General features: G+C 34.8%; 1 protein-coding gene across 1 annotated transcript; it reads right to left on the bottom strand.

Annotated features, from left to right (window-relative positions):
• Positions 1-23,521, bottom strand: rab11bb (RAB11B, member RAS oncogene family, b). Its single transcript, XM_056446103.1, has 5 exons — positions 23,303-23,521; positions 12,269-12,464; positions 11,027-11,220; positions 9,877-9,957; positions 1-496 (listed from the first exon to the last, which is right to left on the bottom strand). The coding sequence occupies exons 1-5, from the start codon at positions 23,340-23,342 to the stop codon at positions 351-353; spliced, it is 657 nt and encodes a 218-aa protein (XP_056302078.1). The 5' UTR covers positions 23,343-23,521; the 3' UTR covers positions 1-350.
• Between the last annotated feature and the right edge of the window lie 766 nt (positions 23,522-24,287).

Genomic DNA, 24,287 nt, shown 5'->3' with positions numbered 1-24,287 from the left:
TTTGCTTTCTTAATGAAAAAACGAAGACTTTTAATGTTTGGAGTGAAACATGACAACACGATCATGAGATTTACCAGATGTTTGAAGAGAATAAAAAGGGTTCATTTTAATCTGTGTGGTATCGTGGAACATTTCACTGCATTCACACAGATAAACCTGATTTGGACTTTATTAAGCCAGTGAAGCACTGTCAGCGCAGTCAGATACTGTGTGTGTGTGTGTGGTCAAACTATCAAAAACAAATATATTTATACATGTATGTATATTACAGAAATAAAAGTGAGAAGATGAGCGGCGGGACGTGATGAGGGAGCCGGAGATGATTGACAGATGAGGGCTGGTTGTCATGGTTACAGGTTTTGGCAGCACTGCAATTTGTTGCTCTTCTGTCCGTCTGTGGTGGGCGGGACACTGATGTCCACAACGTTATTTCCGGGAGACTCGTCGTGAGCCGACCGCTCCGCTATCTGCTTCTGTGATACGATACGGTAGATTTCTGCACAAACACAGAGAGGTTGATTATTAGATCAGTTAGCAATCAACAAAACATTCCTTCTAAAATCTGATTGGCTGATGACAATATATATAATTTGGGTAAAATAAAAAGTCTATCATTTCGTATTATGCTCTATCGTTTATATTGTGGTGTCACAAAATACAAAAATGTAATTGGACGAGCTTCGTTTTAAATCCTGATTACTTGATTGGATGAGTCTTGTTCTAAAAATCTGATTGGATAAGCCTCGTTCTCAAACCTGACTGGCTGAGCCTAGGACTGTGCAATATGACAATATATATTGTATGGGCGTATATTATTATTATTATATTATGCTCCATCATTTATATCGTGGTGCCACAGAATACATTATTTACAGTAATAATTTTTCATCGTTTATATGAGTGCAATATAATATGTGACTTGTGTTCTAAAACCTGATTGGATGAGTGTTGTTCTAAAAATCTGACTGGATTAGCCTCATTGTAGAATCTGAAATGGGGTATCATTCTTAAATCTGATTGGATGAGCCTCATTCTTAAATTGGATTGGATGAGCCCTGTTCTAAAATCTGATTGGCTGAGCCTAATTTTTAAATTGGATTGGATGAGCCTCATTGTAAAATCTGAAATGGGGTTTCATTCTAAAATCTGATTGGCTGAGATTTATTCTAGAAACTGATTGATTGGATGATGAGCCTCATTCTAAAATATAATTTGACCTGCCTCATTCTAAAATCTGATTGGATGATGAGACTCATTCTTAAATCTGATTGGACATGCCTCATTCTAAAATCTGATTGGATGTTGCGAATCATACTTAAATCCTACTGGACATACCTCATTCTAAAATCTGATTGGTTAATGAGCTTCATTCTAAAATCGGATTGGACGTGCCTCATTCTAAAATCTGATTGGATGATGACAATATATATAATTTGGGTAAAATAAAAAGTCAATAATTTCGTATTATGCTCTATCGTTTATATTGTGGTGTCACAAAATACAAAAATGTAATTGGACGAGCCTCGTTTCAAATCCTGATTACTTGATTGGATGAGTCTTGTTCTAAAAATCTGATTGGATAAGCCTCGTTCTTATACCAGACTGGCTGAGCCTAGGGCTGTGCAATTTGACTATATATATCATATGGGCGTATATTATTCTTATCATATTATGCTCTATCATTTATATCGTGGTGTCACAGAATACATTATTTACAGTAATAATTTTTCATCGTTTATATGAGTGCAATATAATATGTGACTTTTGTTCTAAAACCTGATTGGATGAGTCTTGTTCTAAAAATCTGACTGGATTAGCCTCATTGTAAAATCTGAAATGGGGTTTCATTCTTAAATTGGATTGGATGAGCCCTGTTCTAAAATCTGATTGGCTGAGCCTAATTTTTACATTGGATTGGATGAGCCTCGTTCTAAAATCTGATTGGCTGAGATTTATTCTAGAAACTGATTGGATGATGAGCCTCATTCTAAAACATAATTTGACCTGCCTCATTCTAAAATCTGATTGGTTGATGAGACTCATTCTTACCCTGATTGGACATGCCTCATTTTAAAATCTGATTGGATGTTGAGAATCATACTTAAATCCTACTGGACATACCTCATTCTAAAATCTGATTGGTTGATGAGCCTCATTCTAAAATCTGATTGGTTGATGAGCCTCATTCTAAAATCTGATTGGTTGATGAGCCTCATTCTAAAATCTGATTGGATGATGAGACTCATTCTTAAATCTGATTGGACATGCCTCATTCTAAAATCTGATTGGATGTTGAGAATCATACTTAAATCCTACTGGACATACCTCATTCTAAAATCTGATTGGTTAATGAGCCTCATTCTAAAATCGGATTGGACGTGCCTCATTCTAAAATCTGATTGGATGATGAGACTTAAGTAGGTCGTACACCGGATGTGCCGCTCGGTGCCATGGCACGAGCACATGACAGTTGGAAGTATCGCACACCAGACGTGCACATTTGAAGGTTATTTAATATGAAACTATTTAGACGGCGCTCTGTGGCTTGGCAGAAATATGAACAGTGTCCTGAGCTGGGCTAGGCGCCGCAAGTCAGCGTACACTGATAGAAATCTATATTGAGAATTCAAAAATACATGGTGCTGTACGTCGTTGAGCGTCACATCCAGTGTGCGACCCCCTTACTCTTAAATTTGATTGGACATGCCTCATTTTAAAATCTGATTGGATTAGTTTCATTCTTAAATCTGATTGGATGATGCGAATCATACTTAAATCTTACTGGACATACCTCATTCTAAGTTCTGGTTGGATGATAAACCTCATTCTAAAATCTGATTGGATGATGAGCCTCATTCTAAAATTGGATTGGATGATGAGACTTAAGCAGGTTGTACACCGGATGCGCCACTCGGCGCCACGACATGGCGCGCACACATGACAGTTGGAAGTATCGCACACCAGACGTGCACATTTGAAGGTCATTTAATATGAAACTTTTCAGACGGCGCTCTGTGGCTTGGCAGAAATATGAACAGTGTCCTGAGTCGTGGCTGGGCGCCGCAAGTCAGCGTACACTGATAGAAATCTATATTGAGAATTCTAAAATACATGGTGCTGTACGTCGCCGAGCGGCCCATCCGGTGTGCGACCCTCTTCATTCTTAAATATGATTGGACATGCCTCATTCTAAAATCTGATTGGATGATGAGCCTTATTCTAAAATCTGATTGGATGAGCCTCTTCCTAAATTTTGATTGAGTGAACCTCATCATAATTTTTAATTGTGTTGAGCCTCACTATAAAATCTGATTGCATGAGCATCTTTCTAAAATCTGGTGTGAGTTTTATTTTTTTAATCTGATCGAGTGAGCCTCTTTCTAAAATCTGATTGGATTAGTTTCATTCTTAAATCTGATTGAGTGAGCCTCTTTCTAAAATCTGATTGGATTAGTTTCATTCTTTAATCTGATCGAGTGAGCCTCATTCTAAAATCTGATTGGGTGAGCCTCGTTCTTTAATCTGACTGAATGAGCCTCATTCTAAAATCTGATTGAATGAGCCTCGTTCTTTAATCTGATTGGGCGAGCGTCATTCTCAATTCTGACTGGATGAGCCTCATTTGAAAAAAATCTGATTAAATGTGCCTTTTTCAAAAGTCTATGTAAATATAATGTAAATAATCAAACCACCAATCAAATGTCAGTCATCATGTCACAGTTCACCTCCTGCAGATTTCTGTTATAATTGAGTGAGTCTTGTCATTGCACAATAGCGCAATAACAAAGTGTCTTGTGGAGTGTCAAAGTACTGCAGATGATTTACACTTAGTTGGTAAATTTTAGACTTCAAATTGCAGTGCATAATTTAATAGAGTATTGATAATAACTACATGACTGTAAGTGTGAATATTAGCACCCTTATCTAAAATATCTCTCAAAAATGCCCATAATTCCTGGTAGGCTTTCTCAGCAGATGGCACTTAAAGTTATTTAACAAGAGAGCAGTTTTTAATTTTTTATAAACAATTTTGTAAGGTCAATATTATTAGCTCCTTTAAGCAATATTTTATTTCATTTTAATTTCTTCCTTAATTAACCTAATTGAACTAGTTAAGTCTTTAAATGTCGCTTTAAGCTAAATACTAGTAACTTGTAAAATATTATGTGCTGTCATCACTGCAAAGACAAAAGAGAATAGTTATTAAAACTAGATATTAAAGTTTGAGGACAAACTTTATGGTGGCTTGAAAAGCCGAGTCTGAATTAGCATGTTACTAGCATGAATTAGCAAGTAACTAGCATGATTCTAACATAAATTAGCATGTAACTAGCATGATTCTAGCATGAATTAGCATGTTACTAGCATGTTTCTAGCATGAATTAACATGATTCTAGCATGAATTAGCATGTTACTAGCATGTTTCTAGCATGAGTTAGCATGTTACTAGCATGTTTCTAGCATGAATTAGCATGTTACTAGCATGATTCTAGCATGAATTAGCATGTTACTAGCATGTTTCTAGCATGAATTAGCATGTTACTAGCATGTTATTAGCATGAATTAGCATGTTTCTAGCATGAATTAGCATGTTATTAGCATGATTCTAGCATGAATTAGCATGTTATTAGCATGATTCTAGCATGAATTAGCATGTTACTAGCATGATTCTAGCATGAATTAGCATGTTACTAGCATGATTCTAGCATGAATTAGCATGTTACTAGCATGTTTCTAGCACAAATTAGCATGTTACTAGCATGTTTCTAGCATGATTTAGCATGTTATTAGCATGATTCTAGCATGAATTAGCATGTTTCTAGCATGAATTAACATGTTATTAGCATGATTCTAGCATGAATTAGCATGTTACTAGCATGATTCTAGCATGAATTAGCATGTTTCTAGCATGAATTAACATGTTACTAGCATGATTCTAGCATGAATTAGCATGTTACTAGCATGATTCTAGCATGAATTAGCATGTTATTAGCATGATTCTAGCATGAATTAGCATGTTACTAGCATGTTTCTAGCATGAATTAGCATGTTATTAGCATGATTCTAGCATGAATTAGCATGTTACTAGCATGATTCTAGCATGAATTAGCATGTTACTAGCATGTTTCTAGCATGAATTAGCATGTTACTAGCATGATTCTAGCATGAATTAGCATGTTACTAGCATGTTTCTAGCATTAATTAGCATGTTATTAGCATGATTCTAGCATGAATTAGCATGTTTCTAGCATGAATTAGCATGTTATTAGCATGATCCTAGCATGAATTAGCATGTTACTAGCATGATTCTAGCGTGAATTAGCATGTTACTAGCATGATTCTAGCATGAATTAGCATTTTACTAGCATGATCCTAGCATGAATTAGCATTTTACTAGCATGATCCTAGCATGAATTAGCATGTTACTAGTATGATTCTAGCATGGATTAGCATGTTACTAGCATGTTTCTAGCATGAATTAGCATGTTACTAGCATGATTCTAGCATGAATTAGCATGTTACTAGCATGTTTCTAGCATGAATTAGCATGTTACTAGCATGTTTCTAGCATGAATTAGCATGTTACTAGCATGATTCTAGCATGAATTAGCATGTTATTAGCATGATTCTAGCATGAATTAGCATGTTACTAGCATGTTTCTAGCATGAATTAGCATGTTACTAGCATGATTCTAGCATGAATTAGCATGTTATTAGCATGATTCTAGCATGAATTAGCATGTTACTAGCATGATTCTAGCATGTTACTAACATGTTTCTAGCATGAATTAGCATGTTATTAGCATGTTTCTAGCATGAATTAGCATGTTGTTAGCATGATTCTAGCATGAATTAGCATGTTTCTAGCATGAATTAGCATGTAACTAGCATGATTCTAGCATTAATTAGCATGTAACTAGCATGTTACTAGCATGATTCTAGCATGAGTCAGCTTGTTTCTAGCATGAATTAGCATGTTGTTAGCATGATTCTAGCATGAATTAGCATGTTACTAGCATGACTAGCATGTCACTATCGTGTTGCTAGCACCTTTCTAGCAAGATTAGCATGTCAGTAGGATGTTAAAACTGTTAGCGTGTGTTAGAATAGCTAGTCACAGTCTCTTGGACAGTTGCTAGGGTGCTGAAATTGGTTGCTAGGGAGTGGCTAGTAAGTTTAAAGGTAATCAGTGATTGGCTGCTGGCTAGACTGAGTTGAATGAGGCCAGACTCTAGTCTGTAGGACAGTCTGATGCAGAGTTATGAGCTCACAAAGGTTGATCCAATGTTAAGTAAATGGGAGTCTTTTACAATGGAAGTCTATGGGACAGTTGCTAGGGTGCTGTAAGTGGTTGCTAGGGAGTGGCTAGTAAGTTAAAAAGTCATCAGTTATTGGCTGCTGGCTAGACTGAGTTAAATGAGTCCAGTTAGAAGTCTGTAGGACAGTCTGATGCAGAGTTATGAGCTCACAAAGTTTGACCCAATGTTAAGTCAATGGGACTTTTGGGATTTTTCTGGGTCGTTTTTCGGAAAACCCAAGGTCGGATCAGTTAGAAAAGATATAGCAACCCGAGTCAGACCAGTTTGAAGGTTTGACGAAAGTTTGAAGTATGTAGCTTGAAAGGCCTAGGAGGAGATACACTTAGAAATTAGTCTCAGAAGAATAAGAAGAAGAAGAAGAAGAAGAAGAAGAAGAAGAAGAATAATAACTAGATATTAAAGTTTGAGGACAAACTTTATGGTGGCTTGAAAAGCCGAGTCTGAATTAGCATGTTACTAGCATGAATTAGCATGTTACTAGCATGATTCTAGCATGAATTACCATGATTCTAGCATGAATTAGCATGTTACTAACATGTTTCTAGCATGAATTAGCATGTTACTAGCATGTTTCTAGCATGATTTAGCATGTTATTAGCATGATTCTAGCATGAATTAGCATGTTTCTAGCATGAATTAGCATGTTACTAGCATGATTCTAGCATGAATTACCATGATTCTAGCATGAATTAGCATGTTACTAACATGTTTCTAGCATGAATTAGCATGTTACTAGCATGATTCTAGCATGAATTACCATGATTCTAGCATGAATTAGCATGTTACTAACATGTTTCTACCATGAATTAGCATGTTACTAGCATGTTTCTAGCATGATTTAGCATGTTATTAGCATGATTCTAGCATGAATTAGCATGTTTCTAGCATGAATTAGCATGTTATTAACATGATTCTAGCATGAATTAGCATGTTACTAGCATGATTCAAGCATGAATTAGCATGTTACTAGCATGTTTCTAGCATGAATTAGCATGTTACTAGCATGAATCTAGCATGAATTAGCATGTTACTAGCATGATTCTAGCATGAATTAGCATGTTACTAGCATGATTCTAGCATGAATTAGCATGTTTCTAGCATGAATTAGCATGTTATTAGCATGATTCTAGCATGAATTAGCATGTTACTAGAATGATTCTAGCATGAATTAGCATGTTACTAGCATGTTTCTAGCATGAATTAGCATGTTACTAGCATGATTCTTGCATGAATTAGCATGTTACTAGCATGTTTCTAGCATGAATTAGCATGTTACTAGCATGATTCTAGCATGAATTAGCATGTTATTAGCATGATTCTAGCATGAATTAGCATGTTACTAGCATGATTCTAGCATGAATTAGCATGTTACTAGCATGATTCTAGCATGGATTAGCATGTTACTAGCATGAATTAGCATGTTACTAGCATGATTCTAGCATGAATTAGCATGTTACTAGCATGATTCTAGCATGAATTAGCATGTTACTAGCATGTTTCTAGCATGAATTAGCATGTTACTAGCATGTTTCTAGCATGATTTAGCATGTTATTAGCATGATTCTAGCATGAATTAGCATGTTTCTAGCATGAATTAGCATGTTATTAGCATGATTCTAGCATGTTACTAGCATGATTCTAGCATGAATTAGCATGTTACTAGCATGTTTCTAGCATGAATTAGCATGTTACTTGCATGAATCTAGCATGAATTAGCATGTTACTAGCATGTTTCTAGCATGAATTAGCATGTTACTAGCATGTTTCTAGCATGAATTAGCATGTTGTTAGCATGATTCTAGCATGAATTAGCATGTTTTTAGCATCATTCTAGCATGAATTAGCATGTTACTAGCATGATTCTAGCATGGATTAGCATGTTACTACCATGATTCTAGCATGAATTAGCATGTTACTAGCATGATTCTAGCATGAATTAGCATGTTATTAGCATGATTCTAGCATGTTACTAGCATGATTCTAGCATGAATTAGCATGTTACTAGCATGATTCTAGAATGAATTAGCATGTTACTAGCATGATTCCAGCATGAATTAGCATGTAACTAGCATGTTTCTAGCATGAATTAGCATGTTACTAGCATGTTTCTAGCATGAATTAGCATGTTGTTAGCATGATTCTAGCATGAATTAGCATGTTTTTAGCATCATTCTAGCATGAATTAGCATGTTACTAGCATGATTCTAGCATGGATTAGCATGTTACTAGCATGTTTCTAGCATGAATTAGCATGTTACTAGCATGTTTCTAGCATGAATTAGCATGTAACTAGCATGATTCTAGCATTAATAAGCATGTAACTAGCATGTTACTAGCATGATTCTAGCATGAATCAGCTTGTTTCTAGCATGAATTAGCATGTTACTAGCATGATTCTAGCATGGATTAGCATGTTACTAGCATGATTCTAGCATGAATTAGCATGTTACTAGCATGTTTCTAGCATGAATTAGCATGTAACTAGCATGATTCTAGCATTAATTAGCATGTAACTAGCATGTTACTAGCATGATTCTAGCATGAATCAGCTTGTTTCTAGCATGAATTAGCATGTTGTTAGCATGATTCTAGCATGAATTAGCATGTTACTAGCATGACTAGCATGTCACTATCGTGTTGCTAGCACCTTTCTAGCAAGATTAGCATGTCAGTAGGAAGTTTAAACTGTTAGCATGTGTTAGAAAAGCTAGTCACAGTCTCTGGGACAGTTGCTAGGGTGCTGAAATTGGTTGCTAGGGAGTGGCTAGTAAGTTTAAAGGTAATCAGTGATTGGCTGCTGGCTAGACTGAGTTGAATGAGGCCAGACTCTAGTCTGTAGGACAGTCTGATGCAGAGTTATGAGCTCACAAAGGTTGATCCAATGTTAGGTAAATGGGAGTCTTTTACAATGGAAGTCTATGGGACAGTTGCTAGGGTGCTGTAAGTGGTTGCTAGGGATTGGCTAGTAAGTTAAAAAGTCATCAGTTATTGGCTGCTGGCTAGACTGAGTTAAATGAGTCCAGTTAGAAGTCTGTAGGACAGTCTGATGCAGAGTTATGAGCTCACAAAGTTTGACCCAATGTTAAGTCAATGGGACTTTTTGGATTTTTCTGGGTCGTTTTTCGGAAAACCCAAGGTCGGATCAGTTAGAAAAGATATAGCAACCCGAGTCAGACCAGTTCGAAGGTTTGACGAAAGTTTGAAGTATGTAGCTTGAAAGGCCTAGGAGGAGATACACTTAGAAATTAGTCTCAGAAGAATAAGAAGAAGAAGAAGAAGAAGAATAAGAAGAAGAAGAAGAAGAAGAAGAAGAAGAAGAATAATAAGTTTAAGATAGATAACAGTATGCTGGCTTTTCAAGCCACCATAAATATTATGTAGAAAAGATCTCTCTGTTAGGCAAAACTTGGGATTTTTTTCTTTTTTAAAAGAATTAAAATGTCACTAGAGGGCTAATAATTTTGACTTCAACTGTATCTGTCAGGAAAATCATGCTAGTTGTTTTATTGCTACTGTAAGCAAGTGTAATGATAGATCATACAGTTTGTGTTTGTACCTGTTAGGATGTTTTTGAAGGCCTCTTCAACATTAGTTGAGTCCAAAGCTGATGTCTCGATGAATGACAGGTTATTCTTCTCTGTAAGTAAGCAAAGGGTGCTTAACTACAACTACAGCATTGTTCACTATGGTGGTTGTGTTACTATAGCAACTAGACTATTATTACTTTAGCTGCTCTGTTGCCATAGCATCTACAGAATTACTACCAAAGATCAATTGCAACAGTTGTTGTTACCATAGCAACTATAGAATTACTTCCACAGATCAATTATTATGGTTGTTCTGTTACCGTAGCAACTATAGAATAACTATCACAGATCAATTTCTATAGTTGTAGTGTTACCATAGCAACTACAGAATTACCACAACAGATCAATTACTACAGTTGGTGTTACCATAGCAACTACAGGATTACCTCCACAGATCAATTACTACGGTTGTTGTGTTACCATAGCGACTATAGAATTACGACCACAGATCAATTACTACGGTTGTTGTGTTACCATATCGACTATAGAATTACGACCACAGATCAATTACTACGGTTGTTGTGTTACCATAGCAACTATAGGATTATTACTACAAATCAATTACTACAGTTGTTGTGTTACCATAGCAACTATAGGATTACTACCACAGATAAATTACTACAGTTGTTGTGTTATCATAGCAACTACATAATTACTACCATAGATCATTTACTACGGTTGTTGTGTTACCATAGCAACTATAGGATTACTACCGCAGATCAATTACTACAGTTGTTGTTACCATAGCAACTACAGGATTACTACCACAGATAAATTACTACCGTTGTTGTGTTACCATAGCAACTATAGGATTACTACCACAGATCAATTACTACAGTTGTTGTGTTACCATAGCGACTATAGGATTACTACCACAGATCAATTACTACAGTTGTTGTGCTACCATAGCAACTACAGAATTACTTCCACAGATCAATTACTATGGTTGTTGTGTTACCATAGCAACTATAGAATTACTACCACAGATCAATTACTATAGTTGTGTTGCCATAGCAAATACATAATTACCACAAAAGTTCAATTCAAGTACCTTGCTATAGTATGGTTCAAAAACGCTACAATTTAATATATAGTAAAAAAAATTGTGGAGTGCTGTACCTGCGAAAGCACGGGCCTCATCGGTGGGCACAGCCCTCAGATGCCGCAGGTCACTCTTGTTGCCCACCAGCATGATGACGATATTGTTGTCGGCGTGATCTCGCAGCTCTTTCAGCCAGCGCTCTACATTCTCATAGGTAAGGTGTTTGGCGATGTCGTACACGAGCAGTGCACCAACCGCACCACGATAATACCTGCACACACACAAAACACAACATTAAAAACACAGTCCACATCACAGCATCACACTACTGTTGCTGATAGTGCTAAATGTATACATCTAACATTATAATCTTGCACAGCACATCATATTTATTTTTAGTCTAATTTTTAAATTAATGATTCAATAATTCAAACATCACGTTTCATTACCAGATGTATCATTTTTGAAGAATTATTCAGTGGCACATTTTTGATGGTTGTTTGTTTATTGGTTAAATAACGTAGTTGCTACAACTTTCAATAGAGTCAAGTTGCATTAAACGGTGATTTTAATCTTTACCATAAACATCAGTGTTTATATCTGAACTACAAACTGTTCTCCCAGTACTTCTGTGTTATTTGACTGTTTGTAACTAAATGTAACTGAAAGGGTAAAAACTGAATCTCTCTCTCTCAATCAAATGCAGATTTCAATGCAGCGCATCAAAGCATTAATAAACACATGCAAATCATCATCATTTATAATTTATGTTGCAAGGGTGTTTGAATTGAGAACCCGATCTTTTAATTGTGCAGCTATACACTGAATACATTAATGCAGGTTAAATAATAGTGTCAGAAAACAGGTTAAATAACCTAAGTGTATAACATTGTACAATACAAATCTACCCTGAATTTAAAAACTTTACAGCTGAGGAGATAAATGAAAGCTTGATTTGTTTTACTAATAGGAGTTCTATATCGAATACCAGAGAGGAGAAGATAAAACTTGTGGTGCATAGAATGGGTATACTCTGAGCTTCACCCAACACTTGCCTATGGTATAACTGAGCAAGTGATGTTGCGTGCATGTTTGAACTGAAATCCTGATCTTTTAATGATTAATTATGCAGCTCTACACTGATTGCATTAATGCAGGCTAAACAGTGACAGAAAACATCTTTAATAACCTAAGAAAGCATTTAGCATTTCAACAGTGATCCTTTACACCCTAAGTAATGAGTAAAATATGCTGTTTAAATCAGATACAGTTACTGAAAAGTACAATACAGTAAATCTCAACTCAGATACTGTACTCACGCAGAAGTGATGGCTCTGTAGCGCTCTTGTCCTGCCGTATCCCAGATCTGTGCTTTTATGGTCTTTCCGTCCACCTGAATGCTCCTGGTGGCGAACTCCACTCCTATTGTGCTCTTGCTCTCCAGGTTAAACTCGTTTCGTGTGAATCTCGACAGCAGATTACTCTTCCCAACGCCAGAATCTCCGATGAGAACGACTGGAAGCAGAAGCAGACCAACAGGCGGAGGTTTACCACAGTCAAAAACAACCAGAGCTGGGTAAGTTACTTCAAAAAAAGTATTCAGTAATCATTAAAATTGTACTTAAATTACACTTTCAAGTACAAGGTTTGACAATTAACTCAAATAGTTATTCAATTACTTGACTAAACTTTAAAAATTTGACATATAAATCCACTACATATACAGCAGGGAAAATGAACACGTCAGCATTTTTCTCAGAAAACATATTTCTAAAGGTCCTGTTGACTTGATGTTGTCCCCAAATAAATCCACATACGCAAAGAAAACAAATCTAATTAGTTTACAAATGAAGTAATGTGTAACAAAATGAAATGATTCAGAGAAAAAGTATTGAACACATGAAGAAAGGGAGGTGTTTTCTGGCAATGAAAGCCCAGACAGCAGCTGAAATCTCTCAGTAGTTCTTCAGCAACCCTCTGCCCTTCCTCAGTGTAAATGAATACCAGCTGCTTCAGTCCAACGTCTACATTAGCAGGAGGATGAAGATGAAACCAGGGTGGACATTTCAGCAAGACGATGATCCAAAACACAACCAAGGAAACTCTCAAATGCTTTCAGAGAAAGACAATCAAGCTGTAGAATGGCCCAGCCAATCACCTGATCCGAATCCAATAGAAAATACAAAATAAAGCTCAGATTTGATAGACGAGAACTGTCAAGATTTTTATACTCTGTTGAAGTCTGTGAGAAACTCACACCTGAGCAATGCATGCGACTTCATTCTCCATATGAGAGGCGTCTTTAAGCTGCCAGCCTTTTATATAAAGTATTAAACACATTTCAGTAGTGTCTCCTTCTGTCATTTCATTGTTATTACACAGAACTCACGTTCAATACTTATTTTCCCTGCTGTAAATCTCAACGCCGCATAGACAATAGAAATTAAACTCTTTTTTTTTTCTTACTTTTGTTTTTTATTCGTTTTAACATAACGGAACAAACAGATCACCAGAGGCATCACATACAACTATTACATTCTTCTTATACAGTCGTTTTTATAATACAGGTTACTCTCCCATTAGCCCCCCACCCCAACCCGCCTGTAAAAGGTACCGTATTATAAGCATAAACACCAACATAGTTTCCTTCAAGTCCATATGATTCAGTCTTTTACAATCTGTAATGTGCGGTCCAAACAAACTATTTCACATATACAATATACATATATATGTACATATATTAAAAAAAAAAAGTAATAATAAAAATAAAAAATATAAATAAGGGGAGGAGGGGGGGTTCGCACTTATTGCAAAGCATTTCCTAGCAAATTATATATTTTCTGTATTCTTATATATAAACCATTTTGACCAATTTTTATAACATTTATCCATGTTTAGTCTTAAAGAAAAGGTGAGTTTCTCCATTTCAAACATATTATCTACAATTGTTATCCACTCATCCTTTGTTGGTGGAATCTCTTCCAACCATTTCTTAGTTATTGCTTTTTTACTAGCAACTAATAGTATTTTGAGAAGGTATTTGTCTTGTGCATTAAAATCGGTTTGTATGTTTCCTAAATATATAGTACCAAAGCTATGATCAATCTCAAAACCCAGTATTGATTCAATTTCAGTGACCACCATTAACCAATAAGATTGGATTGCTGGACAATTCCAGAATATATGATAATAATCAGCCATAAAATTGTTACATCGTCTCCAGCAACGTGCAGAATCTAAGTTACCATTCTGTGAGTATTTCCTTTTTGGAGTAATAAAGAATCTAATCATATTTTTCCATTAAATTAAACTCTTTTTAAATCTTTAAATCTGAGCCAAACAGGATACTATAGCTTTATTATAAAATGTAACACTTTACTAATAATGAACAATATCTACACACACACACACACACACACACACACACACACACACACACACACACACACACACACACACACACACACACACACACACACACACATCTAAATTATTATAAATGAATCATTGTAAATAAACTGATTATTATTATTTAATATTATTCTTTTATCCATAAATGTTGATTGGTAAATGTAGGGGAGAGCAGCGAAGCTCTGGCAACTTTTTATTTCCAGGCTATAACAGCACATTCAGCATGCAACCCTTGCTGGAGCTGCCAAACATCAGCTGATTTTGGGGCCGTGTCCCGCAGTTAGCTACTGTACAAACTTCTGTTTTTGAGTGCAGAAAGTAAATTATTGTCGTGGTTCGTTTTTCCTTATTACAGGTTGTGTTTCTCTGCCTCTGAGTTTGCATGTTCTCCTCATGTTGGCGTGGGTTTCCTCCGGGTGCTCTAGTTTCCCCCACAGTCCAATGACATGCGCTATAGGGGAATTGGGTAAGCTAAATTGTCCGTAGTGTATGTGTGTGTGAATAAGTGTGCATGTGTTTCCCAGTGATGGGTTGCAGCTGGAAGGGCATCCGCTGCATAAAACATAGGCTGGTTAAGTTGGCGGTTCATTCCACTGTGGCGACCCTAGATTAATAAAGGGACTAAGCTGAAAAGAAAATGAATTACACTAATGACCATCAGCGGGTTACTTAGTGCAATAACACATCCTTAAGTGTGCAGTCTCTGAGTTTTTCAGTTTAAAAGTAAATCCGGTACAAATGGCAAGAGTTCCTGTGGGGATGAAAATAACACTGTTATTTATGTCCCTCTGCTAATAGCCATGCCTTATTTTTCACTTCCACATTAGAGTTAGCAGTGTCTTGACTTTATACGTTTTGTAAGATTAATGCATGTTGCCAATAATAATAAAAAATATTAACATTTTGCATTGTTGGGTTGCTTCTGAAACATTTGATGGAGCTGAAATTTAAAATGAAAATGCCGTTTCATTTTGTTTTTGCAAAAATAAGGAACAAAATAGACTGATTTCACACGGCCGCCATTTTTAAAAATGAAATCGAGGCTGCGGTGGGAAGAAACCCGGAAGTATCGTTGGGAGTTACATAGAAACGTTGTGTACTTGGCTGTATATCTTATCAGTGAAGAGAAAGAGACACAAATTTATCATTTCACCGCCTTCTGAGTGACCCGAAGGCCCGTTCTGAATGAATGGTGAAAATATAAAGGGATATCAGAGCTCATTTTCAGCTAAGTTAAGGGAAATGACACTAGTTAGCTAACGTTTTCTTTCCCAAACACACGTTTTAGATGCGATTTATCAAACTCAAGTTAATGAACTGATTCTTTCACTATATTAGACTTGTCATGATGTGGAGTTTAATTATAAACTAATTCCGAGAGGATCATGTGCTTATGATTGCTAGCGGCTGGATCTGCATTATACAATTCTCAATGCACCAATCAGACGACTCCTAAGCTACTACAAATACCCTGGGTTACGTACCACCGCTATCTTCGTTTTGAAGAATCCCCCCATCCACCCCTACTCCTCCTCCTTCCTAGATGGGTGACACGGTGGCCCAGTGCTTAGCACTGTTGCCTCACAGCAAGAATGTCTCTGGTTCCAGGCTTTACCAAACCAGACGTTTATGTGCGAAGTTAGCATTTCTCCCCGTGCTCACGTGGGTTTCCCCCGGGTTCCCCAGTTCCCTCCCACCGTCCAAAAAACATGCAACATAAGTTAATTAACTAATCCAAACCGGCACTATAGACATGCTCCTAGTAAATGACTCTCTCAAGGAGTAATCACTGGCTGTTCATTGGTTATTACATCAGGGGAGTTCTCGAGATCGACCTGAGCTCAAACTCCCCTCTCGCCTTAAAACGGGAGGGAGCCCCGGGCTCGAGGATCTTATGAGCTCAGGATCCTCTCCCGGGACAGCATGCCAAACAAGCTTATAATTAATCATCAGCTAAGTGTGAACTCTTGAAACTGAATTAAAAGAAAAACCTTCAATTTCCCGCTAACATTTAAGGCACTGTTGATGGCTTTCTTAAAACAGCGCTGATTTGCCATTGTGTTCACATGCTCAACAGAAATGCTTGTGATTGGCCGAGAAGGTCATCAGTTCACCCTCCGCTGTTTACCGAGTACAAACACAGACGAGCAATCTGCTTGTTGACTCGACTGATCTTCACGGCTGCTTCGTGCTCCAGTGTCCATGTATCTGTGTTTGCACTGGGCGAAGAGCGGTAAACTGATGAGCACTGGTGAATACTATGGTAAATCAGCACTGTTTATGAACGCGCTCAGCGGCGCTTGAATGTTAGCGGGAAATGGACGTTTTTAAAATTTCAGTACCGGGACAACACTATTACAGACAACACGAGGGTGTGCTACAGAGGACTGCAGTGTTTTATCACTCACCGAGTTACATAGACGGAAGCAGGAAAGCGTCCTCACGGTGTTTAACTGTTGCCATGAACTGAAGCCTAGGAGGACACTTGAGCGTATTACTCTTAAAGTGATGTTGTTTGATGCTAAATTGCTTTTAATTGTTTAAATTAAACTTACTGAATGATATTAAAGTGATGTTTACACCATTTCTGCATTTTGAAATCTCGGCAACAGCTGGAGGTTTATAGTCCACAGCATGTTACTGCAATGTTTACAGTGCTGGTCCTATACTTCCGGGTTTCTTCCCACCGCAGCCTCGCTTTGGTTCTTTAAAATGGCGGCCGCGTGAAATAAGCATATAGGATTGCAGTGAAAATGAACAAGGTCATAGTCAGATATATTTCAAATAAACAAGATTAAGCCAGTAAATCTAACAAATACTGTTGTGTTACTTCGTCTCTGCTGATGGGGTGAAAAGTAACAATGTGCAACTTTTGTTTAAAGGGAAGTTATATTGGAGTTGTTTTACATTGATACAGAATAAGACCTGATACAGAATAAGACCTGATTCTCCCCTACAGTTTATTCTAATTTATTATTATTCATATTATCATTAATATTTATTTGTATTTTATTATTTAATTATTATATATTTTTATTATTATTATTTTATTTATTTTTATTTATTTTTTTACTACTTTACTATGTTTTTAATATATATGTATGTTATTTTTTATGTAAACTTTATAAATGCTTTGGCAATACATTGTGTAATATTTGTCATGCCAATAAAGAAATAACTGAATTGAATTGAATTGAACTGAGAGAGAGGCTGCATCCTAATTCGCATGCTATCCATCCTAAATAGTATTTGAAAGTAGAATTAGTATATCCCAAATCGTAGTATGTTGCAAAAAGGTATGCCAAAGGTTCCCGGGTGGTTTACTATTTTGGGTAAAAAATTTAAGTGTAGAAGTATCCATACTCTAACCGCTGATATCGCCCACAATACATTGCGTGTAGGGCGTGAATTCGATTAGAACTACAAACGCGGGTGAAAAGTGTAAACAAACTACAAACATGGACGCGCGAGACCAACAGTCAAGTAGAGAGGCTTCGGTAAAGATGTTTGTATGACTGATAATTAATATCTAGCCCACTGGGACATATTTAAATCGCGTTTTCTGTGTTATATTTCATCTGCAACTGCAACAACAACACTGAACTTGTATAAAGACGTGTTTAGACATCTGAATGCAGAATTATCCTAACACCTGAGGAGATTTCCCTGCATTAAAGACTCGCGAATGGGAGATTAACCTGCTCCAATAAGGTAGGACATTAAATATGACAGAAATGTGAATGATGTGTGGAAGACTGATAGGGCTCATAACTAAGCAACATGACGATCTGTTAACGAGGACGTAGTAGTCCCCAAGCTTGCATAATCTTCTGTTACACACTCAAAAGCATATTTTTTCCTTCACAAAAAAGTACTACGCAGCAGGAGAGAGAGGGGGAGGTGGGCTGCTGTCCTGATGGTCTCCTATGGGAAGTTAAGTCGAACTTTGTCCCTCACATTATGCTGATATTGTGAAAATCGAACGTTACCTTTTTGCCGCGTCAGACTTTGCTCGGGCGGTGACGTCATACAAAGTAGAATCACCAGCGGTTACAAAGTAACGAATCAGATGGAGGAATAGAACGTTTAAAACCTTTGATCTGATTTGTTCAAAAGCACACGCGACCATTTAATCATCAGCATCACGAGACAACATTAGAATACAGCGTTAAACAAAGCAGCAGCCATAGGTAAGCATCACTAAATCACTTCCAAACACGAACATCCTCATCTGGGATTTCTCTAAAGCCTGATCAGATTGGCATTACATGTAGACCTAGAAGGGATACAGCTGCGGACACTCACATTAATATAGCATCATTTTTTTTGACACTGCACAGCAATAATTAATATTTTTACATTACTGTGATGAATAGAGGTAGACGTTAAAAACATACATTTAATGGGCAATTTAATAAATAATATGAATAATTCTTGTTATATTTTTTGTTTTTACTTTACTGCGAGATGTAGGTTTAGCATTAGGGTAGGGGTAGATGTTAATAAAACACAATTAATGTGTAATTTAATAAATAATTGAATAATTCTTGTTATATTTATTGTTTTTACATTAGTGTGAGGTGTAGGTTTAGGGTTGGGGTCGGGGTAGATGTTAATAAAACACAATTAATGTGTAATTTAATAAATAATTGAATAATTCTTGTTATATTTATTGTTTTTACATTAGTGTGAGGTGTAGGTTTAGGGTTGGGGTAGGGGTAGATGTTAATAAAACACAATTAATGTGTAATTTAATAAATAATATGAATAATTCTTGTAATATTTATTGTTTTTACATTAGTGTGAGGTGTAGGTTAAGGGTTGGGGTCGGGGTAGATGTTAATAAAACACAATTAATGGATCATTTAATAAATAATATGAATAATTCTCATTATATTTACTGTTTTTACATCACTGCGAGTGTTGGGTTTATGGGTAGACATTAATAAAATGCCATTTAATGAGTAATTTAATAAATAATATGAATAATTCTCGTTATATTTACTGTTTTTACAGTACTTTGGTGGTTTAGTTTAGGGGTAGATGTTAATAAAATACAATTTAATGTGTAATTTAATAAATAATATGAATAATTCTTGTTATATTTACTGTTTTACATTAGTGTGAGGTGTAGGTTAAGGGTTGGGGTCGGGGTAGATGTTAATAAAACACAATTAAGTGTGAGGTTTGGGTTTAGGAGTAGACATTAATAAAATACTTTTTAATGAGTAAATTAATAAACTATATGAATAATTCTCATTATAATTAGTGTTTTACAATACTGTGAGGTGTATGTTTAGGGTAGGGGTAGATGTTAATAAAACACAATTAATGGGTAATTTAATAAATAATATGAATAATTATTGTTAAAATTGCTGTTTTTACAATACTGTGAGGTGTAAGTTTAGGGTTAGGGTAGGGGTAGATGTTAATAAAACACAATGGGTAATTTAATAAATAATATGTATAATTCTCGTTATATTTACTGTTTTTACATTAGTGTGAGGGTTAGGTTTAGGGGTAAATGTTAATAAAATGCTATTTAATGGGTAATTTAATAAATAATATGATTAATTCTTGTTATATTTACTGTTTTTACATCACTGTGAGGTGTAGGTTTAGGGTTGGGGTAGGGGTAGATGTTAATAAAACACAATTAATGGATCATTTAATAAATAATATGAATAATTCTCATTATATTTACTGTTTTTACATTACTGCGAGTGTTGGGTTTATGGGTAGACATTAATAAAATGCTATTTAATGAGTAATTTAATAAATAATACAAGTAATTCTCGTTATAATTAGTATTTTTACAATACTGTGAGGTGTAGGTTTAGGGTTGGGGTAGGGGTAGATGTTAATAAAACACAATTAATGGATAGTTTAATAAATAATATAAGATTCTTGTAATATTTACTGTTTTTATAATACTGTGATGGTTTGTTTTAGGGGTAGATGTTAATAAAATACAATTTAATGTGTAATTTAATAAATAATATGAATAATGCTTGTTACAATTAGTGTTTTTACATTAGTGTGAGGGTTAGTTTTGGGGTAGGGGTAGATGTTAATAACATACAATTAATGGGTAATTTAATAAATAGCTTAAATAATTCTCGTTATTACAGTTTTTACAATACTGCGAGGGTTGGGTTTAGGGATAAATGTTAATAGTATACTATTTAATAAATAAGAGCAGGGTAGGGGTAGACGTTAATAACATTCAATTAATGGGTAATTTAATAAATAATATGGATAATTCTTGTTATATTTACCGTTTTTACATTACTGTGAGGTGTAGGTTTAGGGTTAGGGTAAAGGTAGATGTTAATAAAACACAATTTATAGGTAATTTAATAAATAATACGTATAATTCTCGTTCTATATACTGTTTTACAATACTGTGAGGGTTTAGTTCAGGGGTAAATGTTAATAAAAGGCTATTTAATGAGTAAATTAATAAATAATATAATTAATTTTCATTATAATTACTGTTTTTACATTACTGTGAGGTGTAGGTTTAGGGTTAGGGTAGGTAGATGTTAATAAAACACAATTAATGGATCATTTAATAAATAATATAACTAATTTACTGTTTTTATATTACTGAGGTGGATGTTATTAAAATACAATTTAATGGGTAATTTAATAAATTATATGAATAATACTTGTTTCAATTGTTGTTTTTACTGTACATTAGTGTGAGGGTTAGTTTTGGGGTTTGGAAAGGGGTAGATGTTAATAACACAATTAATGGGTAATTTAATAAATAGCTTAAATAATTCTCGTTATTACAGTTTTTACAATACTGCGAGGGTTGGGTTTAGAGGTAAATGGTAATAAAATACTACTAAATGAGTAATTTAATAAATAATATGTATAATTCTCGTTATATTTACTGTTTTTACAATACTGTGAGGGTTTAGTTTAGGGAAACATGTTAATAAAATGCTATTTAATGAGTAATTTAATAAATAATATGTATAATTCTCATTATATTTACTGTTTTTACAATACTTTGAGGGTTTAGTTTAGGGGTAAATGTTAATAAAATGCTATTTAATGAGTAATTTAATAAATAATATGTATAATTCTCATTATATTTACTGTTTTTACAATACTTTGAGGGTTTAGTTTAGGGGTAAATGTTAATAAAATGCTATTTAATGTGTAATTTAATAAATAATATGTATAATTCTCGTTATATTTACTGTTTTTACAATACTGTGAGGGTTTAGTTTAGGGGTCAATGTTAATAAAATGCTATTTAATGAGTAATTTAATAATTAATATGAATAATTCTCATTATAATTAGTGTTTTACAATACTGTGAGGTGTAGGTTTAGGGTTAGGGTAGGGGTAGATGTTAATAAAACACAGTTAATCTGTAATTTAATAAATAATATGAATAGTTCTCGTTATATATACTGTTTTTACAATACTGTGAGGGTTTAGTTTAGGGAAACATGTTAATAAAATGCTATTTAATGAGTAATTTAATAAATAATATGTATAATTCTCATTATATTTACTGTTTTTACAATACTTTGAGGGTTTAGTTTAGGGGTAAATGTTAATAAAATGCTATTTAATGTGTAATTTAATAAATAATATGTATAATTCTCGTTATATATACTGTTTTTACAATACTGTGAGGGTTTAGTTTAGGGGTAAGTGTTAATAAAATGCTATTTATTGTGTAATTTAATAAATAATATGTATAATTCTCGTTATATATACTGTTTTTACAATACTGTGAAGGTTTAGTTTAGAGGTAAATGTTAATAAAATGCTATTTAATGTGTAATTTAATAAATAATATGTATAATTCTCGTTATATATACTGTTTTTACAATACTGTGAAGGTTTAGTTTAGGGGTAAGTGTTAATAAAATGCTATTTAATGAGTAATTTAATAAATAATATGTATAATTCTCGTTATATATACTGTTTTTACAATACTGTGAAGGTTTAGTTTAGGGGTAAGTGTTAATAAAATGCTATTTAATGAGTAATTTAATAAATAATATGTATAATTCTCGTTATATATACTGTTTTTACAATACTGTGAAGGTTTAGTTTAGAGGTAAATGTTAATAAAATGCTATTTAATGTGTAATTTAATAAATAATATGTATAATTCTCGTTATATATACTGTTTTTACAATACTGTGAAGGTTTAGTTTAGGGGTAAGTGTTAATAAAATGCTATTTAATGAGTAATTTAATAAATAATATGTATAATTCTCGTTATATATACTGTTTTTACAATACTGTGAAGGTTAGTTTAGGGGTAAGTGTTAATAAAATGCTATTTAATGAGTAATTTAATAAATAATATGTATAATTCTCGTTATATATACTGTTTTTACAATACTGTGAAGGTTTAGTTTAGAGGTAAATGTTAATAAAATGCTATTTAATGTGTAATTTAATAAATAATATGTATAATTCTCGTTATATTTACTGTTTTACATTAGTGTGATGGTTGTGGTTAGGGGTAGACCTTAACAAATTACAATTTATAGGTAATTTAATAAATAATATAAATAATTATTGTTATATTTACTGTTTTTACATTACTGTGAGGGTTGTGTTTAGGGGTAGACGTTAACACAATACAATTAAATGAGTAATTTAATAAACAATATGAATAATTCTCCTTAACTTCCGGTCGCAGCTGTATCCCTTCTAGTCGGTGTGAAAGCATCCAAACAGATGTTTTACAGATCGATGCGTGTGTATTGATGCCTCTGCGGGCGTTTCTATGTCAAACGCTGTTATTTACATATATATGGCATCATTTTACACAGGATGCCATTGCAAAAGACGCTTCCTCGTACTCATTCCTCAACAGACTCCGATCTGTGTCAGATGCATGCTAGAGTAGCAACAATAGATGCATTATGAATGATTATGACTGTATATGCAGAATTTACCTTTGAACAAGAAATCGTATTCATCGTCTCTGTTGGCCATTTTAGTAAAGCCGCCGCGTCCTGCAGTTCTTCCAGAAGGAGATGATCAGATGAGTTTGTGTTGATTAGCTCAATGTAAGAAGAAAAGAGTCAAATCAATGATAAAAGCACACAATGCGCCACCGCCGCTGCTGCTGCTGCTGTCACACCGCAGGAAGAGCGATCTGTTCGGGCTGCATTAGGGGAGGAGTCCCGCTGAACACCACCGCAGCGGCCGGCAGGGGGCGCCACACTGGAACAAAAACGAATCATTGAATTTACTGGGTTTTTTTTAGGTAAGTGGCTGCAAACAATTTATATGGGCTTATTTTAGACAAACATATTAAAATTAGTAATGTTAAACTTTATTTGATTGTTGAAATTCTGCCCATATAAATTGTTTGCAACTATTTACTATGTAGTAAATCCAATTAATCATTTTTAGTATTATCCTGTGGAAGCCTATTCCTGCCTTAAATATAAATAAATAAACAATTAGATTTTTAATTAGATAAATTACTGCTTATAAATAAAAAAAAATGTTATTGCGACTTTTAGGACACAAACTCACTATTCGGATATATAAATTCAGAATTATGACTTTCTTAGGATTACGACTTTATAACTCAGAATTCTGACTTTATATTGCAGAAATTTGGGCGGCACGGTGGCTCAGTGGTTAGCACTGTGGCCTCACAGCAAGAAGGTCGCTGATTCGAGCCCCGGCTGGGCCAGTTGGCATTTCTTTGTGGAGTTTGCATGTTCTCACCGTGTTGGTGTGGGTTTCCTCCGGGTGCTCCTGTTTCCCCCACAGTCCAAACACATGCGCTATAGGGGAATTGATTAACTAAATTGGCCGTAGTGTATGGCTGCATCCGAAACAAACGCCTACTACTCAGTAGGTACTGCATTTGAATTTAAGTGTACTACTCGGCCGTTAGAAAAGTACGTTCTACACAGTATGGTT

The sequence above is a fragment of the Danio aesculapii genome, chromosome 2, assembly GCF_903798145.1.
Source record: "Danio aesculapii chromosome 2, fDanAes4.1, whole genome shotgun sequence".
In the NCBI taxonomy this organism is placed as follows: Eukaryota; Metazoa; Chordata; class Actinopteri; order Cypriniformes; family Danionidae; genus Danio; species Danio aesculapii.
Note: the sequence above shows the minus strand (reverse complement) of the source record. Positions and strands in the feature narration are given on the sequence as shown.

Excerpts from the sequence above, each read along its gene's own strand:
- rab11bb (XM_056446103.1), bottom strand. The coding sequence starts at position 23,342 with ATGGCCAACAGAGACGATGAATACGATTTCTTGTTCAAAG. Across the intron at positions 12,465-23,302 it reads ATACGATTTCTTGTTCAAAG|TCGTTCTCATCGGAGATTCT; the intron begins GTAAATTCTGCA and ends TTCTGCTTCCAG. Across the intron at positions 11,221-12,268 it reads TACAGAGCCATCACTTCTGC|GTATTATCGTGGTGCGGTTG; the intron begins GTGAGTACAGTA and ends GTGTGTGTGCAG.